This window comes from Zingiber officinale, chromosome 2B (genome assembly GCF_018446385.1).
Source record: "Zingiber officinale cultivar Zhangliang chromosome 2B, Zo_v1.1, whole genome shotgun sequence".
NCBI lineage: Eukaryota > Viridiplantae > Streptophyta > Magnoliopsida > Zingiberales > Zingiberaceae > Zingiber > Zingiber officinale.
The window spans coordinates 122,357,471-122,380,870 of NC_055989.1; the positions used below are offsets into that span (position 1 = coordinate 122,357,471).

At 36.3% G+C, this 23,400-nt stretch overlaps 3 protein-coding genes across 4 annotated transcripts in view; 2 read left to right on the forward strand and 1 right to left on the reverse strand.

The window, feature by feature from the left end:
* Positions 1–2,693: 2,693 nt before the first annotated feature.
* On the forward strand, positions 2,694–5,433 carry LOC122049489 (metal transporter Nramp5-like). The gene is made up of 13 exons (XM_042610865.1): positions 2,694–2,847; positions 2,944–3,022; positions 3,109–3,149; positions 3,231–3,309; positions 3,396–3,500; positions 3,571–3,680; positions 3,761–3,942; positions 4,023–4,092; positions 4,162–4,335; positions 4,438–4,542; positions 4,624–4,755; positions 4,849–4,944; positions 5,026–5,433. The coding sequence occupies exons 1-13, from the start codon at positions 2,707–2,709 to the stop codon at positions 5,353–5,355; spliced, it is 1,644 nt and encodes a 547-aa protein (XP_042466799.1). The 5' UTR covers positions 2,694–2,706; the 3' UTR covers positions 5,356–5,433.
* Positions 5,434–5,783: 350 nt separating this feature from the next.
* Positions 5,784–20,371, forward strand: LOC122046967 (ubiquitin-like domain-containing CTD phosphatase). The gene is made up of 6 exons (XM_042607947.1): positions 5,784–6,109; positions 17,735–17,879; positions 19,146–19,260; positions 19,345–19,408; positions 19,563–19,728; positions 19,822–20,371. The coding sequence occupies exons 1-6, from the start codon at positions 5,802–5,804 to the stop codon at positions 20,065–20,067; spliced, it is 1,044 nt and encodes a 347-aa protein (XP_042463881.1). The 5' UTR covers positions 5,784–5,801; the 3' UTR covers positions 20,068–20,371.
* Positions 20,372–22,424: 2,053 nt separating this feature from the next.
* The window catches only part of LOC122046968 (cytochrome b-c1 complex subunit 8-like), a 5,511-nt gene continuing 4,535 nt past the window's right edge, over positions 22,425–23,400 (reverse strand). The window contains exons 2-3 of one of the 2 annotated variants that reach the window (XM_042607950.1): positions 22,886–22,944; positions 22,425–22,665 (exon numbers count right to left, since the gene is read on the reverse strand). In XM_042607950.1, coding sequence (XP_042463884.1) covers positions 22,896–22,944 — 49 coding nt within the window. In that variant the 3' untranslated portion in view covers positions 22,425–22,665; positions 22,886–22,895. Of the gene's footprint in view, positions 22,945–23,400 lie in introns of both variants that reach the window. The other variant, XM_042607949.1, reaches the window with a different exon arrangement.

Genomic DNA, 23,400 nt, shown 5'->3' on the forward strand with positions numbered 1-23,400 from the left:
TACGAGGAAGACTTGGATAAGATTGTTGCCAGGAGCGGAGCCACCCTTGGGGTAGGGTGGCCTCCAGCCCCACCTATTTTTAAAAACTTATAAGTAAAATTTTATTTCAATCTCATCCTCATTTTATTTTAGTCCATATAATTTATAGTATTTTTATTTCAGTCCTTATTTCTCCCAATTGAATTGTCAAAAATTTTAATTAAATCTAAATTTTTCCTTATTTGCTACTTTACCTCCCTACATGTATTGCTCTATCTTCCCCCACGAGCAGCCGGTGCCGCCGCCTTCCTTGTCCCTCCTCGCATGCGTCTAGCTACGACATGACTAGCATAATCACGACTAACCTTCTCCTTATTAGCGCGCTATATTTGTAGGACATTGTCCCAACCACAGCCGCGACCCTGCTATCGCTACCTTCCTATCTGACCACCACAACATTACCTTCATTGCTATCCTCATTGATAGTTTTGTTATCGCTGCTCTCCCTGCCACAAGCGACATTGACTCCGTCATATCATCATGACTCGGCCGCGATCATCATCCCCGGAACACCAATGCCGATGAATAGCCCCAGATAATTTTAAATCTTGGTTACACCCCTGATTTACTAAACTTAGAGAGGGTCCACCACCGCCGCTACCGGCTGTGGAAGCTCCAACACCGTCTTCTCAGGTGGTGGAGGAATCAGTTCCAGATCCTATAGAACAACCCGAGGATAAAGATGGAGAGACTTTTGAGAGCACGGCTCTAGGTTATCATATGGTTCTGACAATGTCATATTTGGAATCTAATTTGGATGAAAAATCCAAAACTTATGAAGATGGGAGCAATGCGCAGTATATATTTCTTTTGAACAATATACTCTATATTGTCAATAAAGTGATGGATTCAGATCTTGGGAAGCTTTTGGGAGACCACTGGATAAGAAAGCGCCGCACTGCAGTATGCCACATCCTCCCTTAGAACTTCCTAAACCAAAGTGTTGTTTTGTTTGAAGGATGAAGGGATGGGGAGTGGTATCTCCCGCAGTGTCTCAATGGTCACTCTTAAAGTTCAATAGTTATTAGTGAATTTTATCGATTTGGTACGAAATGCTCTTCCTCCCGGACTAATTATTTTTGGTAATTTTTTATATATATTTAAAGGTTTTTTTTGGTATTTTAGATACTTTTTATAATTTCTATCTTTTTATGTTATTTTGAATTATGAGTTTATTTAATATTTTTTTATTTCTTTTAAAAAAATTTTCTTTAGGAGTTATATTAAGATTTATTTTCTTTATTTAGATTTTTTTTATTTGAGAATTAATTCTCAAATATTAAATAATTTTCTTCTTCAAAAAAAATCTAAAAGGCAACTATTATCTCTTCTTGTTTTTTCTCAAACCCACCTTCTCATTAGGTCACAAGATAATCGCTATGTTGTTCGGTGTCATTATACTTAGGGAGTGTTTGGTTGATGAGTTTGGGAATGAGAGAATGGAATGATAGTAAAAGATAGTATTTGGATTGTGAGTTTGGGAATCACATTTTAGGAATGATTACCAGATTTATGGGAATTAACCAAACCCATATAACTTGATGGGTTTCATTTTCATTCCTATTCTCATTCCATCCTACTATCAAACTCATACCCATAGTCATTCTCATCATTTAACCAAACGCCCCCTTATAATCACTCAAAATTCTTATTATAACTTTTTTAAAAAAAATTACCCATTTTTATAAATTGACAACATGATGACCTAATCTAAACCTAACTAACCCCTAATATATTTTCTTAAAAGACTAAGCAATCTTTTAGTTTATTCAATAAAAATTCTAATTAATATTTTTTAAAAGTTATCCTAATAAAACTCTAATTATTCTTAAAATTAAAGAGTGATAGAAGGGATGATTCTTCTTGTTAGCATTCCAACTTTTAGATATTGCAATTCACAGATGACACCATTATTGTTTCTAAGCTAATTCTTATTTAGTCAAAAATTTACGAACAATTAATATTTATGGTTTTTACGTACCATTTGTAGACATAATTTGATTTGAAGATCAACTCGACTAATAAGTAGGGAAGAAGCTTTGGATTAACTATTTCAAAGGAAGCTTAATTTGTAATAAGAGCTAGGTTGGAGCGAAGCTTCATATATCTGATATTGGAATGCCATTCCTTCACAGCATTTGTACTTCTGTTGTGGTTGGTAGCATCAAGCTTTCACTCTTTCTACATCCATTCAGTTTATTGATTTCGTACAACATCTCACTTAGTTTGCCTTTTGGCCTAAAGTTATCGAGCTCCCCTTGCTACATATTCTTTCTTTTTTTCTCTTACAATAACAATGGGACAACCAACAGAATGGCAAGGTACTGATTCCCAGCTTGTTTCACTGTTATTTTATAATCCAACCAACCACTTCTGGCATTGCTAGGCCATGCCAGCACCTAAATCACAATCTAATGGCCGAATACGTACCTTAGATTATTTTGAGTATGATTATTATATATATTTGGCAAGCTGCCAACTGCTCTCTCCCAACCTAATATTTGACTTCAGATAGCACTGCACTGCCCTGCAACGTCTCATAGCACTCCAAATGGGAGGGAAACAAGATAGTTCTGGCCATATGGTTATTTTAATCAGCCGGACGAGGTCTATAAATCAGCTGGCAGAAGGTGGCTTACTGGTATTGGAAGGCATTGGTCAGTATCCATGGAAGCAGCGAGGGAGATCACAAGAGAGAGTGCTCGTGAAAGAGGCAGTAACAGAGTTGCATGTGTTCAAGAAGAGGATGGTGAAAACATCGACGTGGAGAGGCCATGCAAGCAAGTTGATGAGCAGCAGCAACAGCAGGTCACATACATATCGACTTATGAATGAATTCCTTCTTCGATCGTGTTCACTCTCTGGCTTATGAAATGAATTATTCCTTCTTCTTCATGAGTACAGAAATCTGGATGGAAGAAGTTCCTTGCTCACGTTGGACCCGGATTCCTGGTGTCGATGGCTTACCTTGATCCTGGGAATTGTATGACAAACCTCTTTGTGTTCCTAAATCTTGTGTGGTTCGTTGTTGAAAGTTTCATGTGAATTTTACGTGGATTTTTTTGGCAGTGGAAACCGATCTACAAGCAGGAGCTAATCACAAGTACGAGGTAGATAATCATGACTTCGTTTCTTTTACATGTTGTATTTCACTCAGTTGATTGATTCTGATATCAAAATTATGGAAACAGCTCTTGTGGGTGATACTGATTGGTCTCGTTTTCGCACTGATTATACAATCATTATCGGCGAATCTCGGTGTGTCTACAGGTATATGGTAACTTTCAAGAACAGATTGAAGCTTATTAGTTATTCAAACTTTAGTTTACCAATTCTTGTGTATGATAATTACAAAGGAAAGCACCTTGCGGAGCTGTGCAAATCAGAATACCCCAAGCACCTTAAGTACTGTCTTTGGGTGCTGGCAGAGTTAGCAGTGATTGCTGCTGATATACCTGAAGGTTCTTCCTCGAGTTTAATTCTTCTTTAATGATGTTTAACTAATTAATTAATGGTTTCATTTTAATGCAGTGATAGGAACTGCCTTTGCGCTCAACATCTTGTTCCATATCCCACTGTGGGCAGGTGTGCTTATCACAGGCCTGAGCACTCTGATGCTCCTTGGCCTTCAGAGATATGGAGTAATATTTTTGAAACTCAAAACTAAATTTATAATCTTTCTGAAGAAATTTTTTTGTCAAACCTGACTAATAGCTTGCAGGTCCGGAAGCTTGAGCTTCTAATAGCAGTGCTGGTGTTAATCTTGGCCGCCTGCTACTTTGGAGAGATGAGCTATGTAAAACCCCCAGCTGCTGAGGTGATGAAGGGGCTCTTTGTGCCTAGGCTCCGCGGCAACAGTGCTACCAGTGATGCGATAGCGCTCCTGGGCGCCCTCGTCATGCCGTAAGTAGTCGATCCATCTCGGAATGCTTCCTGCATTGGATTTCACTGGAGAAGTATACATATCTTCTTGATTCATGTAGGCACAATCTGTTCCTGCATTCGGCTTTGGTGCTCTCAAGGAAGACTCCCCCCTCTGTCAAAGGCGTCCATGTAGGAAATATACTGCTTAATGGCGTGACAGCACCAATTAGGCTCTTATGTTTCGTCTCCCTCCTGTAGGATGCATGCAGATTCTTCTTCCTCGAGAGCGGTTTCGCGCTGTTTGTTGCATTGCTGATCAACATTGCTGTGGTCTCTGTCTCTGGGACTGTCTGTGCTGCTAATAACCTCTCTGCTGATGATGCTGATAGATGCGATGATTTAACTCTCAATTCAGCGTCATTCTTGCTCAAGGTCTTTTGTTGTCTCATAAAATTAGTTCTAAATTTTTTCATGATCACAGGAGGATCACACTAACCATGTGCTGCTACTTGAACATCTGTACTCTGTACTCAGAATGTCCTGGGAAAATCTAGCTCAATAGTCTACGGGATTGCATTGCTGGCCTCCGGACAAAGCTCTACAATAACAGGCACATACGCTGGCCAATATATCATGCAGGTACAAGCACTTGGATGGTCAAGATCAATGCCTACTTAAAGCGATTTTGTTTCTCATCCACCTTCAACACTGTAAATGCAGGGTTTCTTAGACATCAAGATGAGGATGTGGGTTCAGAACCTGATGACTCGATGTATCGCGATCGGTCCAAGCCTCATCGTCGCGATTATAGGAGGCTCTGCTGGAGCAGGAAGGCTTATAATTATCGCATCGGTACCAAATAAAAAAAAAAAAAAAACTCTCCTTTTCCATTTCTGCATATCAAGCTCATCTGAAACAAATGTGACCGACTGTCAAATACTGCAGATGATACTTTCCTTTGAGCTGCCTTTTGCTCTCATCCCTCTGCTCAAGTTCAGCAGCAGCAGCACGAAGATGGGGCCTCACAAGAACTCAATTTATGTGAGTCTATCTGAAAGATAACACACAGATCGAGCATTAAACTATAATCCAATATTCTAAAAAGTGAAACTCATAACGCAGGTGATCGTGGTCTCGTGGATCCTCGGTTTTGGAATCATAGGAATCAACATCTACTTCCTGAGCACAAGCTTCGTGGGATGGCTCATCCATAGCAGCCTTCCGAAGGCTGCCACAGTCTTCGTTGGCATCGTCGTGTTCCCTTTCATGGCGGCCTACGTCCTGGCCGTCATCTACTTGACGATCCGAAGGGATACGGTGGTGACATTTGTGGACAAGCCCGATGCGTCACAGGTAGAGATGGAAAGTGGAGTGCGTAGTTCGGATGGCAATAAGGGCACTGAAGTGGTTCCGTACAGGGATGACCTTGCCGATATCCCTCTTCCTGACTAATGTTCGTCAGAGTTTCCCTGAAATGTGTTGTCCAGCAGTTACTGAATAAGTGTGGGATGAATGTGAATGGTTGGCTAATCTCCTTGATCGCTTGTTTATAAGTTTAACTTTTTTTTAATCAAATTCATCCTTATAAACGAAATTAAATTAAATTAATATGAATAATTTAATATTATAAAAATTTATAAATTATTAATTTTTGTATTTAAATAATATTTATAAAAACTAATAAATAAATTTAGTTACAAATTATTCATAAAGATTAACATAATATTTAAATTTATATATATATATATATATATATTCTGTATTATTGAATGATTATAAGAAATTTGGGTTTCGTCAAAATCATGCTTTTTGTTTCCATTCGCTAGACACGCTGAAGACACGTGACAAAGACCTAGTATAAGTAATCGGAGGGATGAAGCCCGATCGAGAGATTGACCATGGCGTCCTCCTCCTCCTCCGCAGCTGAGGCGGCGACGAGCTCTGCCGTCGGAATGGAGGGAGGCGAGTTGTCCTTGGCGACGGAGGAGATTACGCTGGCGGTGAAGTGGAGCGGGAAGGAGTATACCGTGAGGGTGTGCGGCGACGATAGCGTGGCGGAGCTCAAGCGCCGCATCTGCGAGGTGACCACCGTCCTGCCCAAGCGCCAAAAGCTCCTGTACCCCAAGCTCGCCGCCAAGCTTGGCGATGACTCCCTCCTCATCTCACAGCTCAACCTCAAACCCGGCGTCAAGATGACCATGATAGGGTTCGTCCTCCTTCCCGTAGGTCATGTCGGTAAATAGTATGAATTAAACTATCTTTATATATAATCCTGGATATGCTTGTTAGCTTGTGGAGCCTTTCTTTACCACAATGAATCAATAGTAGAGTTTTTGGGAGCATGGAAATTATGTAATGCGCAAGATGACTTTCCAGACTTCCTATATGCATTTGATATTATAGCAATTGCCAAGGAATAGCATGAGAAGCAAAACAGATATAATTGATAAAATTTGAAATTTGTAATATTTCCAGGACAACATGATACCCGGTTAATCTGCAACATTCAAGAGGTCAAACTGTAGATGATTGTAAATTTCTCATTGTTTAAACTAAGTTAAAGTTCTCAAACAAAGGAACAATTGAGTGGGAACGAAGGCTAATCAACTTTAGAAATTCCAATCAATTCATAGCAATTCTACAATGAAAAGTTTGAACTTCTGAAACTAATTTTGGGAACGAAAATAGTACTTGCTAACGTGGAGAACTAAACTAAGGGCTATTAGATAGTTTATGTAGGAACTTTAGTCTCCGTCAGAACAAGCCCATGGAAATGTAGTCGGATCTTAAAAGACATAAAGATATTATTCTCCATTTGTGAATTAAAAAATAAAGGGGTAAGGACTAATAGCAGTAGAAGATGATGAGTAATTCTTCAATGGAAGATGGTGAGTTAACCTTGCTCTACTGCATTCCACAACCACAAACTGATTTAACTAAAGCTATAAATTGTAACCCCACCTCGACTCATCTTGAGTGAATTTCCTGTGACTCGGCCAAATCTAACTAACTCAACTAAATTTGAGTCAGTAAATTATACTAAATCCAAAATAAATAGCCCAACTCTACCCAACTTGACCAAACTCTTCCCACTCGATATTGTTTAATTGTTTCCCGAACTAAGGTCGAAGCTAGACTCAAAGGCTAGTAGACTTTTGTATTTGTTATAATTTGAATCATAACAGGTGGTTCAACCAAGAAGAAGAGTGTGGTATATCATAGTCCATATTACACATAGATCTGTTGTTCATGCTTATCATATGCTAGGGATAACAAAAATAGATGGCAAGGAGAACATTTCGCTGAGAGGAGATTGTATGAAGTAGATTGCATTGAGCAGTCTGGATGGAGAAGATCATCAAAGTTTTGATACCATATTGATTAGGGAAAAAGTATTGGGTATCCCCTAGTTGTCATTTTACATATACATCTATAGAAGTTATATATGTACAACTAAGTTCCCACCTATTTACACTTAAGTCAGTAAAATTCATATTGACCTCACTTGATCTTGACAAGAGTTTAAACAATGATGGTAATTGGGTTGGTTTACACAACCATTTAGAACCTAAATAATGGCCTTACCAAAGGGCACACCTGATATTTGGTAATTACACAAGTACACGTCGCACTTTTAGATTTACCAAGAGATACTCTTTGTCCAAAAATACTCATATAATCATCCAAATGCTTCTAAAACTTTTCAAAACTATTTTAATACCTTGTAGTAGTCAAAATCAATAAGACTATGAATTAATTTCTAAGAGCATGCTGAATCCAGTGGTCACTTTATTTTGTCATTTTGACCACTAAAAGGTGTTTTGACCAAAACACCTTAATAGCGTTTTAATGGTAAAAAAATTAAGAGCATGAATAGTTTTATTATAGCATCATGGATGTAATTGCGGTAGAATATTGAATTAAAAAAACAAAAGTATGAATGAACTTGTAGAATCATCAGAAATGCAATAATGCTCTTATATTACTATTTTCACCACTGAAAAAATGATTAAGGTGATTTGGTCATATCAAAACCAAATGACCTTGATGACTTTCATATACATAATATATTAATGATATTATAATGGTCAAAATTAATATAAGGCCACTATTTTATTCATGATGCCCGCACAAGTCCATTCATGCCCTTACTTTCTTTTTTATTTAACTGCTCAAAGGCTATCATGGTGATTTAGCCAAAATACCTTAATGGTCCAGCAATGGTCCAATGGCAAAATTGATAATATGAGACTATCATTGTGTTTATGGGTCTTAAGAGACCATTCGTGCATTTGCTTTTTTGTTTGGATCACTGAAAGACATCAATATGATTTGGCCAAAATTTCTTAATAGTCTTTTGGTGGTCAAAATTATAAAATATAATCATCATTGGATTCGTCATGCTCTCGGAAATTAATTCATGTAGTTATTTGTTCATTTTCACCACTTGAAGGTCATTGACATGGTGAGGACACTTAGGACCATGTGGCATGGCCATGTCAAAGGTCAAGCTGAGCTGGAAGTTAAAGTCAAGATGAACTCGGGCCAACTCAAACTGACTCAGGTCAAGACAGACCGAGCTCAGAGCCGTTTAGACCGAGTTCGAGTAAGATTAAACCAAGCTTCAACTGTCACGCCCCGGAGGAGTCTCTGTCCGAAGAAATTTCGGCAGCATCTCCCCTGTACGGCGGACAATCTGAAACTTTTCTACAAGCACTATATACCTCAGCCACAGGCGGCTGGAATAATACAATAAAAGAAAACAAAACCACGCAGTTAATATCTAATTCAGCCTCTAGCTGACACAACCACGCAGTTAAAAATAAAGCAGCCCACTCGGCTGTACCAAAACCAAAACACAAAACTGCTAGCCGGCTAGGCTTACACAACCAATAACAAATACAAAACACCACATAACAACATCAACACTCCAAAAACAAAACCGGAGTATAGAGCTAAACAAACTGATACATAAACAAATAAAACATACGTGAAACCGATATGTCTTCTGATGTGACGTGGGGACCAGCAGACAGGATGCTCCAAGCGATACCATAAATAACCTGGTACCTGAAAAATATAGAGTCCACGGGGGTGAGTTCAACAACTCAGCGAATACCAATAGACATGCCTAGTAAGATATATCTAACAAAGAATAAACATACAACTTCCTAATCATATATCTAGGAAAGATGCAAACCGAAAGGTAACTAAGGAAGTCAGACTCACCAGAACTCCTATCCGCATAAAAGGGTCACAAACCGAAAGTGCCTAAATCAGATGATGTCAAACATATGCATCCAACCAAATGCAACAAATAAATGCGCAAACACAATCATAAGAAATAAATGCATCAATGCATATGATGCGAATGATGCGTCCTGCGACGCCAATCAGTCATCTCACACAAATGGCGAGACCGAGTGGGTAGGGTGATGATAACCTCGTCACTACTCTCGATGAGTGACCGAGTGGACGGGATCTCTCATCTCCCGGTACCCGAATCATAAATGGGGAGCTCAATGCTCTCAACTCCCAGACACAACGACGGGAGGATATCTCTGGCTACCACCGAGCCTCCCGACCAACGGAGCTAACAGAGTCCACCGTCACGGCCACTACATCGCTACACTAAATGCCAGAGCTAAACAGAAGGAATCGATCACGGCTACTACACGGGTCATATGACCAACGGAGCTAAAGAGAACCGCCACACACCGCCTCGATATACCACAAATCCATGAGTGGTGGTGTGTGCGAATACATGGCGATGTGCTCAACCATAGTGGAGCCGACAATCGCGCAGCATGCAATCATGATGCATGACACTAAGCATAGTCATAAACAAATCAACATAACCATATCCATATATATATAATATGGGTCCCACGGTATCAGTAGGTCAATCCACGGATCTAGGGCATACAGGTCCTCTATGGTATAACAACCTAGATCCTAAACATATCTCCTTCCATAACATATGTACCAACAATATGCACATATCAAGAATCAAGGTCTAGGTACACAAATCATATATGATATACAAATAGAGGTACACAAGCCAGTCATGACATAAAACCTAAGTATCAGACAATCTAGATACACAGGCCAGAAACAACAATCCAAATCCTAATCCTAACCTCAGTAAGCATGGTATGTCACTCTAGAAACTAAGATACTCATGGTAACAAGATAATCATGGCAACAAATCACGAGATATAAGCACGGATACATCACAGGTGACAAACCTAACATGCTATGGATATCAAACAGTGACATACCAAAGGCAAACATGTTCCTTGCATGTAGTTATAAAATACTATGCATATCCAATGACAATATCATAAAAGATAAGTCAAGAGGTACCCGCCTCCGATATAGATTGAATCGAACCAATCCGATGTCGAGACGCCCGTCTCAAATCACAGTCCTGTAACAACACATTTTACAATTAATTATATCATTAAATCAAAATGACTAAATCCTAAACCTATTAGGATTAAATCATAGTGAATCAATCCAATAGATCCACATCCCCTTCACAATTCACCACACCTCACCAATTCCAACACATAAGCAATTATGTATGTACCAATTCCTACCTAAATCAATATGTACCATAATCATGTTCCTTACCTAAATTCACATGATCATCTAACCAAATCCTCCAATTCGAAACATGATCTACAACCAATATTTAAATACATATAATCCTTACCTCAAATCACAGCTGTGCTGGATGGAAGGGTTGCTGTTGGAAACCAGGTGTCGCTGGACAAGAATAACAAGCTCTCGGCAAAGACTTCTTGACTCTTCCTCTCCAAATCTCGTACCCTTGATCCACAACCAGGAGGAAGAACATACACAGCAAAGAAACACAACAGGAAAGAAAATCAAAGGTGAAGATCACTGATTCTCTGCCAAGTTCGTGGCTGCTGGACCCGGGTGGCAGAAATGGACTGTCGGATCCCAAAATCACCAAAGATCACCACAACACTTAATTCTCCTGGCTCAACTTGACCTAAACTACAACAAAAAAAAAGAATCCAAAATCTGATTAGAAGAACCAGCAAAGGAAAAACCAACCCGACACTTCCCTCCTAGTCCAGAACCGGATCCTCACCTCTATGTCCTGAGCCCCAATCGGCGCCGACGATCTAGGGCACACTGAGGGCGGCTGGATGGTTGCGTCAAGTAGTCGGCGTTGGCACAGAGGAAATCGGCGACACTGCTCTAGGACACAGCCACGAGGGGAAAGGAAATAGTAGGGCCCTCGGCTGGCATTGGCTCGAGTGTCGCCGGCACTGTCCCGTGCGGCGACATCGCTGTCGGGTGGAGGAGGCGCGGCCAAGACGATGGCTAGGGCACAGTGTAGGGATCTTCGGGCCGCGAGGAAGAGAGGGGAAGAAGAAGCTTGGCCGGCGTTCGATCGGAGAGAAAGAGGTAACCGCCGGCGCCAGGAAGTTAGGGCACGGGTGAATTCGGCGGTGGAGAAGAATGGCACGCGGGGAAAATACAAAACACAGGGAAAAGAAATAAAGAAAAAGGGAAATAGGAAAAGATTAAGAAAATAAAACTTTTCCTCATTTAGTGGGGTAATCTAATCCGGCCTTTTCGAGACCCACCTTTATCCCCATAAACTCGTCCAAACGAGCTCCGAAAAATTCCCGGAAAACGTCCAAAAATTCTGAAAAATTCCCTTATTCATATTCGTCTATTTCCGGTATTTTACATCAACCAAATAAGTTTCAAAAGAAGACCTTAAATCAATTAAGCTCGAGTAGCATCCTAATGTGGTTGGCCCAAATTAGGACTCAAATTGGCGGTTGTTGAAGCGTCGATCACACCATGGGATGCGATAGTTAAAGCACCGATCATACAAAGATGCGTCTCTTGATAATGAAAGGAAGAGTTGCGTCCTTCGAGAAATAGGGTCACTCGTTGACTTCTATTTAAAGGTAACCGGTTACAGCATCAAGGCAAGCAATCTAATAACTTTCTACTCTTTTTAGTTTTTTCCACCTTTTCTCAAAGGTCTAACTTGAGCATCGAAGTGGCTAAGCCGAGTCTCTACTTGGCTATCCTCTTAACGTTCTTCTCGAATCTTTTTAGACCCTTGCCCGAAAGATCTCCTAATTACTCAATCTATTGAAGCTCGACATGTCTATTGAAGCCTGACCTGAAGGAAGCCGACTTGATTAAAGTCTGGCCCGATAGAAGATTGAATTGAAGAAAACCTACTTAATTTCTATCTAGCCGGTCAAAATTACTTGATCGTGGTTACTTTGACCAAGTCATTCCATCCTTTGATCTCGAACTAGATCAGTCATCAAAATATTTTTAAAAGTTTTAAGGTGCTTAAGAATCATAGGGGTATTTTAGGAATGAGTTGCATCCTTTACTAAATACCATATGTTAAGTGTGTGCCCTTTCATAACATGCCCCTTAAACAATCATTTCCAACCCAAGTTTGATAATATGTACTAATGGTTTGATGAGCTTTAATGATGCTATAGTGAACACCAATATATGGTTAAGTCAAGGTTCAATGATTATCAATTGAATTTTGGTTGTGATTAAGTTAAACAGAGCTGAAGTCATATAGTGGAAGGGAGTTCCACAAATCATCATCTTCTTCAAGATGTGCTAGTTCCAACTATATATGTTGGCCACATGCAAGGCTATATCCATAGAATTATTCAAATAAATTAATTGTTTTTTATTACATTGACTAAAATGTTATTTTGTCTCGCCTTACCCCATAGACTCTCCAATAGTTGATCCAACTCATCTACTTATGTAATTGATCAATTGCCTTTTAACATATCTATTCCTTCTCAACTTAATTTTCTTCTTCTCATTTTACATCAACTTGCTTTTGAATATTAGGTGGCGTTTGGTTAAATGATGGGAATGACTATGGGTATGAGTTTGATAGTAAGGTGTAATGGGAATGAGAATGGAAATGAAACCCACCTAGTTATATGGGTTTGATTGATTCCCATAAATCTAGAAATTATTCCCAAATTGTCATCCTAAACCCACAATCCAAACACATCTTTTACTATCATTCCATTCCCTCATTCCCAAACCCATCAACCAAACACCCCCTTAGGGTTTTTTTATTTATCTTTTCTGATGACCATAAATATCACCTTTTAGCATTCTCATTTTTGTTGTTTTATTGTTTTTTCTTTTGCATCGCGTCCTAATAACTAACATTTTAAACAGCAATCTATATGTACTTGACTAGGCATTTTAAACAGTGGACCACATCACATATAGGACATGCAATTACTTTAAGTGATTCAAGCCCCCAGGCAGGCTACGCAATCATGCCGGGTTAGATAGGCTACTTGTGTGGTGAGAATGGAAAGATACCACTTTGGTTCATTTGATAAACAAGAGCTCAATAAGGACATTTATGGTGATTCTTTTGTATTAAAGAAGATTAATATGTAATTGTGAAACACTAAAATTAAGTTTTCATAACTTGTAAGTGTTAACCAAGTTTTAAGGTGATAAACATTGAAGCTATTAGTTATATGCATGTTTCTAATAAATATGTTTGATTCTATGTTGTATTATTGACATATAATTTCTCTGTGTGGAATTATGAATCTCATGGATTGATTAGTAAATATTCTTGGGTATATGTTAGTCATTTAGATCGATATAAATATTTAATCATTTTTAATACATTCCTTGCATATATTGTTCTCCACATACTGCATATATACTATGCATTAGGTCAACTAGCTATTTCCTGAAAATCTTGCTATAACCCTAACACTTCGATTAAAATATATTGTATCATGCCATAGTGTTACAAAAATCCTTTTTATCCTGAGGGGCTCATTATAATCTACAAAACCTCTTCTCTATTTCAACCTTTCATTCTCTATTCTATGAATAGAATTTTTATCAATATACCATGGTCACTGACTAGAAATTTATATAAACTAGTCTCTTCTTGGGTGAGTGGGTAAATACAACAACAAATAACAACAATCAAACCTTATCCTATTAAGTGGGGTCGACTATATGAATCTTGTTACGTCATTGAGTTCTATCTCCTACTATATCATCATTTATACTTAAATAAATATTATCTTATTTTATTATTGCTAACCAAGTCTTTTTTTGGTCTTCCTCTTCCTCGTTTGATGTGTGTTTGTCATATTTTCACATCACCTAACTGGAGCAATTATTAGTTGTCTAAGTACATATCTGCACCATCTTAAATGTGTCTCTCAGAGTTTTCCCTCAATAGATGCAACTCTGACTTTCTCTCTACTGCTCTCATTTCTTATTTTGTCAATCCTCGTATGCCCACAGATCCACCTTAACATCCTCATCTCTATAACTCTCATCTTCTGCTCATGTGCTCGAGTCATAGCCCAACATTCAGCTCCATATAACATAGCAGGTCTAACTACGGTTTTATAGGACTTTCCTTTAAGTTTTAGAGGTACTTTTCGGTCACATAAAACACTCGACGCTCCCCTTCATTTTAACCATCCTGCTTGTATTCTATGTAAGATATCTCTCTCAATCCCTCCATCATTTTGCAGAAATGATCCTAAATATTTAAATCTCTCGATTCCGAGCAACTCATCCTCTCTTATCTTAACAATTGTCTTATTACTTCTAATATTGCTAAACTTAAATTTTATATATTTTGTTTTTAATCTATTGAGCATAAAATCTTTCCTTTCTATTGTTTTCCGCCAAGATTCTTGTTTAGCATTTACTCCTTCACTTGTTTCATCTATCAAAATAATATCATCTGCAAACAACATGTACCACGGTACTGTGTCTTGAATGTGCACATGAGTTCGTCCATAATTAGTGTAAAAAGATAGGGGCTTAGAGTTGATCCTTGATGGAACCCTATCTTTATTGGAAATGCTTCAGTTACTCCGCCTAAAGTCTTTATTCTTTGATGGAACCCTATCTTTATTGGAAATGCTTCACTTACTCCGCTTGAAGTCTTTTCTCTGGTTGTTATATCCTCGTACATATCCTTAATTAGTTCAATATATTATGTTAAAACCTTTCTTTTCTAGAATTCTCCATATAATTTCTCTTGAGATTTTATCATAAGCTTTTTCTAAGTCAATAAATATCACATATAGATCTTGGTTTTGCTCCCGATATTTTTCAATTAATTGTCTAAGAAAATTTATAGTTTCTATTGTCGACTTTCCAGGCATGAACCTAAATTGATTTTTGGTCACTGTGTTTCTTTAATCTTTTTTCTATTACTTTTTTTTCAAAGTTTTATAGTATGACTCATTAGTTTAATATCCCTATAGTTTGCACAATTTGTTACGTCTCTCTTGTTCTTATATAAGGGAATTAGAGTACTTATCCTCCATTGATCAGACATTTTTTTCATTTTCAATATCATATTAAATAATTTTATAAGTCATTCAATACCTTGTTTCCCTAGGTACTTCCATACCTCTATCGGAATATCATCTGGTCCAACGGATTTTCTATTGTGCATCCCGTTTAAAGTTTGTTCTACTTCTGAAGTTTGAATTCTATGATAAAAATTGAAATTTTTATGCTCATTTGACCTACTTAAATTACTTAAGTTAAATTGGTCACCTGAATCTTCATTAAAAAATTAATGAAAATATCTCTTCCACGGCTCTTTTATTTCTCCATCGTTTACTAATACCCTATTACATTCATCTTTAATATATTTTATTTGAATAAGATCTCTTGTTTTCCTTTCTCTCACTTTAGTTATTTTACAAATATCTCTTTTTTCCTTCTTTTGTATCCAATTTTTGATATAATCATTTAAAAGTTTTATTTTTTACTTCACTCATTACTTTCTTAGCTTCTTTCTTAACTATTGCATATTTTTTTAAGTTTTCCTCATTCTTGCAAATATATAATTTCTTATAAACTATTCGTTTTTCCTTTACTTTCTCTTGTACTTTCTCATTCCACCATCAAGATTCCTTACTTAGTGGTGTATGTTCCTTTGACTCACCGAGTACACTCTTAGCTACTATTTTTAACTTTGATACCATCTTATCTCATGTTGTATTAGAGTCATCGTATAACTCACCTAATGCTTGTACTTCTACCTTCTCCTTGAATATATTTTGCTTTCTATCCTTTAACTTACACCACTTAATTCTAAGAGTCGTATATATTTTCTTTCTATTAATATTATATTTGAGATGTATATCCAATACTATGTTAAGTAGTTGCAAACATAAAGTATATATTTTCTTTCTATTAATACTATATTTGAGACGTATATCCAATACTATGTTAAGTAGTTGCAAACATAAAGAATCAAGAAAAAAAAAGAGATCCAAGACCTGCAAAAAGGTGCTACAAGAGTAAATGTTGATTCTTTCAAACAAAAAGTGATCCCACTTGAATCATGCTGTGGGGGATTAGTTATAAATGTTGGCATGTGAGCCATATCAAACAAGAATAAACTAAACCCTCAAGATTTCTTTTTTGAACCACAACTTAGTACAAATGAGGAATGTGGCGATTACATGAAATTTAATGGTGATTATACTATTAAATTTTACATAATAAAATTTGAAACTTCTGTATTATCGACGTATCTTTTACCTATCAGTGTTTGTTTTAGAAACTCGCATCTTATCTGAATTTTGTTGTCGGTTCTGGCTTCAGATTATTATTTTTGTTTTATTTCTTTTGGTTAACATCTAAATAATTATACAATTTAAGTTTTTTAGGCATGCAAATAAGTCTTAAATAATTTTGTTAATTAATCAATGCGCATTTGCATATGTACCTATATACTGCTCGTGTATTATGTGGTGATTCTGTTGACAACAGCTTAATGTGCTTTCGAAGAGCATGATTCATGTCTATTGCATGCTACTTCTCTTGGAAGCTAGATGTATGCCCGTGACAGCAGTTTATAAATGCTACACTAGGTAACATTAGTTCATATCTTATTTGTGTTCAAAATTATTAGCAAGAAAAAGAAACATTTGACCAATAAATACTGAGTTGACATTTCTAATCCAGGCTAGTTTAGACTGTTATGACCAAAAGAATTCAGATATCTCCATAATAGTATGATATTGTCTACTTTGGGCCTAGCTCTCGTGGTTTTATTTTTGAGCTCTATCCAAAAGGCCTCATACCAATGGAGAAATCCATGATCCTTTCCATATATTTTTAATGTGGGACTTTATTTGCAACCATTGCAACCCAACAATCCCCTCCTCAAATGAAGGACCACCCCCTCAAGCCTACCCACTTGATGTCGTCTGATCCTTGACCCACCGATCTACTAGGACTTCATTGTCTAATCACAACTAGGGCTTCTATGCATGGTATTTGGTCGTCTTGATCCAAACATGGGAGCCCCTACTTCCTTCGTTGGATGTCAATATTCATATGGCTCGATTGGACCATGACCCTTGTGCACAGTCGACGGTTAGTCCTTCTGATAGTCCGGGCTCTAATACCAATTATTATGACCAAAAGAATTCAGATATTTCTATAATGGTATGATATTGTCCACTTTGGGCCTAAGTTCTCGTGGTTTTATTTTTGGGCTCTACCCAAAAGCCTTCATACCAATGGAGATATCTTTCCCTTGTAAGTTAATGATCATTTCCATGTATGGGACTTTATTTGCAACCCAACATAGACTTCAGATAATGTCGTATGTTTCATTATGTTAGTCTTTGCTGTACTATTTTTATTAATTTTGTGTTTTATTTAAAATTCATGAGCTTTACTTTGGATTCACTGTAAGATGTATATCATAGTATATATAGAATCCTGCAGTTGTGCTGACACAACCTTACAGTACTATTGAAGATGAAATTATCGTGGACCAAGTGGATTCTCCAGAGATAATAGACGATTTTGAGCTTGGGCAAGATGAAGTCATAGACATAAAGGATAAATTTGTGAATAAGCAGAAATTGTTGCGAAGGATTTCTCATTATAAGGTTAGGTACATAATACTATTGCTTTGTTTTTTTTTGTTTTTGTAGCTGGAAAAGTGCACATAATTCGTACAAGTATATGATCTGTTCACTATATTAAATTAAATTTAATAATTGATTGTTTCCAAGGATTTCTCACTATAAGGTTGGCCACTGCTTATTAGGTACATATTTTTTGTTTTTGTAGCTGGAAAAGTGCACATAATTCCTACAAATATATGATCTGTTCACTATATTAAATTAAATTTGATAATTGATGATATTTCATAATCATTTTTCTTATATCTATTATTTTTGTTCTATTTTTTGCAAGGAAATCTAATTATGGAAGGTAATCATAAGTAACTAAAATCCAAGATGGAATCAGAGAAGGAAAAATTAAATTAAATAATTTGAAGATTATAATAAAAGCATTGTAGATATATTATTTTGCAAAACATCATTGACCAGGTTTAACTGATGCTAATGACATGTATAAAGATTTATATAGAAAAATAGTTTATGTATTATTTGATTTGCAAGAGAAATTGTATCGAAAGGGCATACATGCATTCACCCTTTGTACTGTATTCACCTACGAGTTATAGAGAGCTTTGATGTGCTTTAGGAAGAATTATAATACTGATGCTAGTTCTTGCATTTTGCTTGCTCTAGCTATCTAATTGAATCCGATTCTTTTACTAGTACAATTATTTAACAAAATTGAAGAAACAATTAGTTCTCATTAGTTAGCGATGCATCATAAAACCTCCAATAGTGGACCTAAATCCAGATGAAAAAGATTGAAGGTCATCTTGATTAAAGTAAAGCTTAATCCTGAGCATGCATCTTAATGCTAATAGTGGGATAAGATCATGCTGACAACCTTATAAATAGTTGGGAGCGTGATGATGATAATGATGACTTTATTGAGGTAGGCTGGGTACTCTAATAGTTGCATAGAGTCTCAATAATCATTTTGTAAGACTCAAAACAAGTTGACAAGAGAAAAGCTTTTGAAGTTTATTTTGGTTGATAACTATCTTTTAATCTAGAATTTGGGATGATGAAGTTATGATCTACACCTGCGGTAAAATACCTCCTTAACTTTGTTGAGTCATTCTTTTTATGAATTAAATGCATTTATTAGGAATATTTTTGCCACATCTAGATTTATTTGTGAAGCCATTTTGTGCAGCTCTCATGAATAAAAAAATTATTACTTTTGAATACTATTTTGTCACCATATACTCATATGAGAAATTTTTCCGTGTTGGTCACTTCTATCAGATCAAACTTTTGAATCCATGTCGCCAAGGAAAGAAGCTGCTTGTTTTAGATATTGATTATACTCTATTTGATCACAAGTCTGCCGCTGAAAACCCACATGAGTTGATGCGGCCTTGTAAGTTTTTCTTGTTCATCATTCATTGTAATTTTTTTTGTTGTTCTTGTTAATTGGCGATCGTGAGATGAACTACATGTGCAGATCTTCATGAATTTCTCTCTGCAGTTTATGCGGAGTATGACATCATGATATGGTCAGCGACTGGGTGAGCTACCCTGCTTTTGCATTCGATCATGCATTTCTTTCATTGCATAAAAATTATTACTCGTATAGCTTCCTTCGCCGATCCCACCTAGTGAGATAAGACTTGGTTGTTATTAGTTGCTATTATAGCTTCCTTCTTTCGATTCTTTCTACAGCATGAAATGGGTGGAGTTGAAGATGGGACAGCTTGGGGTTCTGAATAATCCCAACTACAAAATCACTGCTCTTTTGGATCACATGGCCATGATCACAGTGCAATCTGATTTTCGTGGGATGTTGGATTGCAAACCACTTGGCCTGATCTGGGCTCAATTTCCTGAGGTGTCACAATAAGATCATATTCTACTTAGCTCATTAGTTATACCAATCTCACTAATTTTTAGTTTTGACTTGCTTTCCTGGTGGAACTTGCAGTTTTATAGTTCAACAAATACAATAATGTTCGACGATCTACGAAGGAACTTTGTGATGAACCCACAGAACGGTCTCACCATCAAACCTTTTAGGAAAGCCCATCTGAATCGAAGCAATGATCAGGAGCTGTTGAGACTAACACAATACTTGCTGGCCATTGCGGAACTTCCCGATCTTAGCCAACTCGACCACAACATCTGGGAATTGTATGCCGAAGATGGTCCAAAAAGACGCAGGCACATATAGTCAAGTATGCTTATTCAACAGAGGCCATTACTATTGTTTTGCAAAGTGCTTGTTTCGTATGCTTGTGATCACTTAGTAGATTGTTAGTTCAACACAATTTGTCAGGGAATTCATACAAGTCACTCACTTATTTGTTTTCTCATTCTCAGTGCTATATTTATCAAATATGGAAAATTTACGTTCTGTTATACAAATCTTTTTTGCAAGATTTGTATAACAGAACCAAGTTAGCTTGTGTGGATGTTAATCTCACTTATTTTCAGTGTGATCAAATTGGTGATAGATTATCGAACATTGTTCTTTATCTGAGCGGAACCCTAGCAAAATTGAAGTGAAAGAAATTATGTTAATTGAAATGATTGAATTTTGAAGAACAAATTAAAAATCCTTTATTTAATTGAGATTACATGTTTCATAGTACGATATTTACATGAATTAAATGTGTGTATGACTTTTAGGCTTTGTTTACTTGAGAGGAGGGAACACAAACTGTGGAAAGATTTTAACGGTCAAAAACTTTTCCTTATTTACTTCAATAAAAATGATAGATTTTTTTTTATTTACCTAATGGGTAGATGGATTTAGAAATCCATCCTTTTTATTTAGTTAATAGACCAATTAATTTATAAATCTGATCAATTTTTGATCAGTTTTTCTCCGGCTCAAATCGGAACATTGTCTTCGAAACTAAATTTCTCCCTAAATGCTTCATGTGGCTGCTCGGTCGGCTACCGCAGGTAGTGACTCCGTAGGTGGCAGCCCTGAGCAGGTGTGTGGTCGGCGACCCGTGCGAGGTTGATCGGTCGGTGATAGCAGCCCCACGCGGCTGTAATCAGCGACCCGGTAGGGTTGTTGTTGGTGTTCGTCCACGACGACTCTCCGAGTTCGCTCATGCGGTGATGGCCGCACGGCAGCTGTGCGTGGCTACAACCTCACGGTGGCCGAGCACTTTTATTTATAAAGCTTAAAAAATAACCAACACTGAAACATAGTTATAATAAAAAAATGTCAAATAATCTCAATCAAAAAAAAAAAAAAAAAAACTCTACAACAATCAAACTATCAATCCAACAATCGGTCCCAATGGTAAAAATACGATTGAACCAATGATTCAAACCATCGATTCATGATTATTTTTGGTCCTTAATCGAAAGGTTGGATTAGTTCTGATTAAGGGTATAATCGAATTAAGATAAATCAAACCCTTGAATGTTTGAATTTGGATCGTTTATAATCGAGCCGATCTCGAGTTTTATTTAACGAATATATTCATGGCTCTTATTAAAATTTATAATTTTATTCTAATAAATAAATTTAATATATTTTTCTATAATTTTCATAAATAGAATATAAAACCTATAAATTTAATATCAAAATTATTATTTTTTTATTTAAAAGTTAATTCATGAGCTTATTAACAAACATATTCATGAGCTAACGAGCCGAGTATTATAAAGCTTAAGCTTGGTAAACTTAAACTTGGTTTGTTTATCTTAACGAGCTTCATTAAACAAACTCAAATGAACTTTTATCGAATCGAGTTTCAAATAGCACATGAACGGAGTTCATTTACACACCTAGTTCTGATTAAAACATGTTTAATCGGGTCAACGAATGACCAACCCATTGACCAAATTATAAGTCCGGACCGGGACCAATTTAAATCCGACTCAAGATCAGGTCTATTGATAGAAGACTAATGGAATATGAGTAAAAATCAAATGGATATTTTTGTATTGTAATCATAGAAAAATACCATTTTTATTAATTATTAAATTGGCATTTCATCTCATATTTAATTTTAAAATTATTTTTATTTCAATGTTATTATAGTAATTACATATCATAACTATTATAAATTATAACAGCAAGAATTCATAATTACTGTAGCTATAATAATCAAACTGTTCAAATTTGATCAAAATTATTTCAATTTAATTAAAACTATAACTATTACAATAATATTTAAATAATTAAATTAAATTTAAATAATTAAATTAAATTTAAATAATTTTAATCAAATTATTAAAAAATATTTTAATATAAAAAACTCTCTATATTAATTTTGATTATTAAATTAAAATAAATTAAAATAAATTAAAATACTTTTTTATATTATAACTATAATATCTATAATAGAGAATAAAAGTATTCCCATAAAACATCTATTTTATTTTTTTAAAACAAAATATGCTTTTGACAATTCTAATAAAAAGGGGCACTTTTATATTTCTACCCCTACGAAATAACACTTAAATATGCAAAGCCCTTTTATTTTTCATCTTCGAACATCAATTCTCCAAGGAAATATAGAGTCCTTAGACACACAATCTTTCACCGAGGATTACCCCACGCAATTATGCAAGTACACAAGGCATTACATTGAAACACATCAAAATACATAATTTCGAGGAAGTTTTCTTTCCTTGAATCAAATATTATTAGATACAAATACATAATCACCACTGTAGTTAATGGTGGAAATTATGTGTGAAACAATCAATACAACTTCCACTGAAAGACTACTTTGCAAGATCTTGAGACGCGACGAACAACTTAGATGGGAACAATTTTCAGTTAGGGCAATATTGGATTATTCTGTATTAGATGAGAAGGAAAAAAAAAAGGAAACTGTTTCAATCTGTTAGGATAGCAGAGCCAACACAGATTAATATTTGGTTTGCGAGACAAAGATGATTCAATAATCTCCTAGTTCACATTTTAATTATTGGAGAAAATAGAAAAGAAAGACCAATATTAAAGTAGTTTTAATATAGAAGATGCACTTCCAAGTTATAGGAACAAGTCAAAAACTTGCCTCCTTGCCCTCAGTACCTATGTTCCAGTTTCTCCTTCTCTTTGTAATATTGGACAAAACTGCATTAACAGTGAAGATATATTCACATTAAGGAAATAGATTAATAAAAATAAGACACTGTTACAAAATTATAATATTCAAAACTGAAATGCTGTTGATCAGGCGTTTAGTTGGAATGCAGAAGTTGTTGATGGGGGATAGGGCACTGACATCTAAACAAAGTCAATAGAGAGAGAGAGAGAGAGAGAGAGAGAGAGAGAGAGAGAGAGAAAGAGAGATTTGATACCCTGCCCCGATTCACTTTTGAGAACCGGGGTGCCCGGACGGATATCCGGGCACCCAGACATATAAGAGGTGCCCAGGACTACACAGGATAAGGGTGTGCAGGTTAAAAATTATATATATAGAGAGAGAGAACAGTCTCGAACTTTAACTAAAAAATATAAACAGAATAGATGGAATACAGAAATGCTGGTGATCAGGTGTTTAGTTGGAATGCACGAGATAAGTTGTTG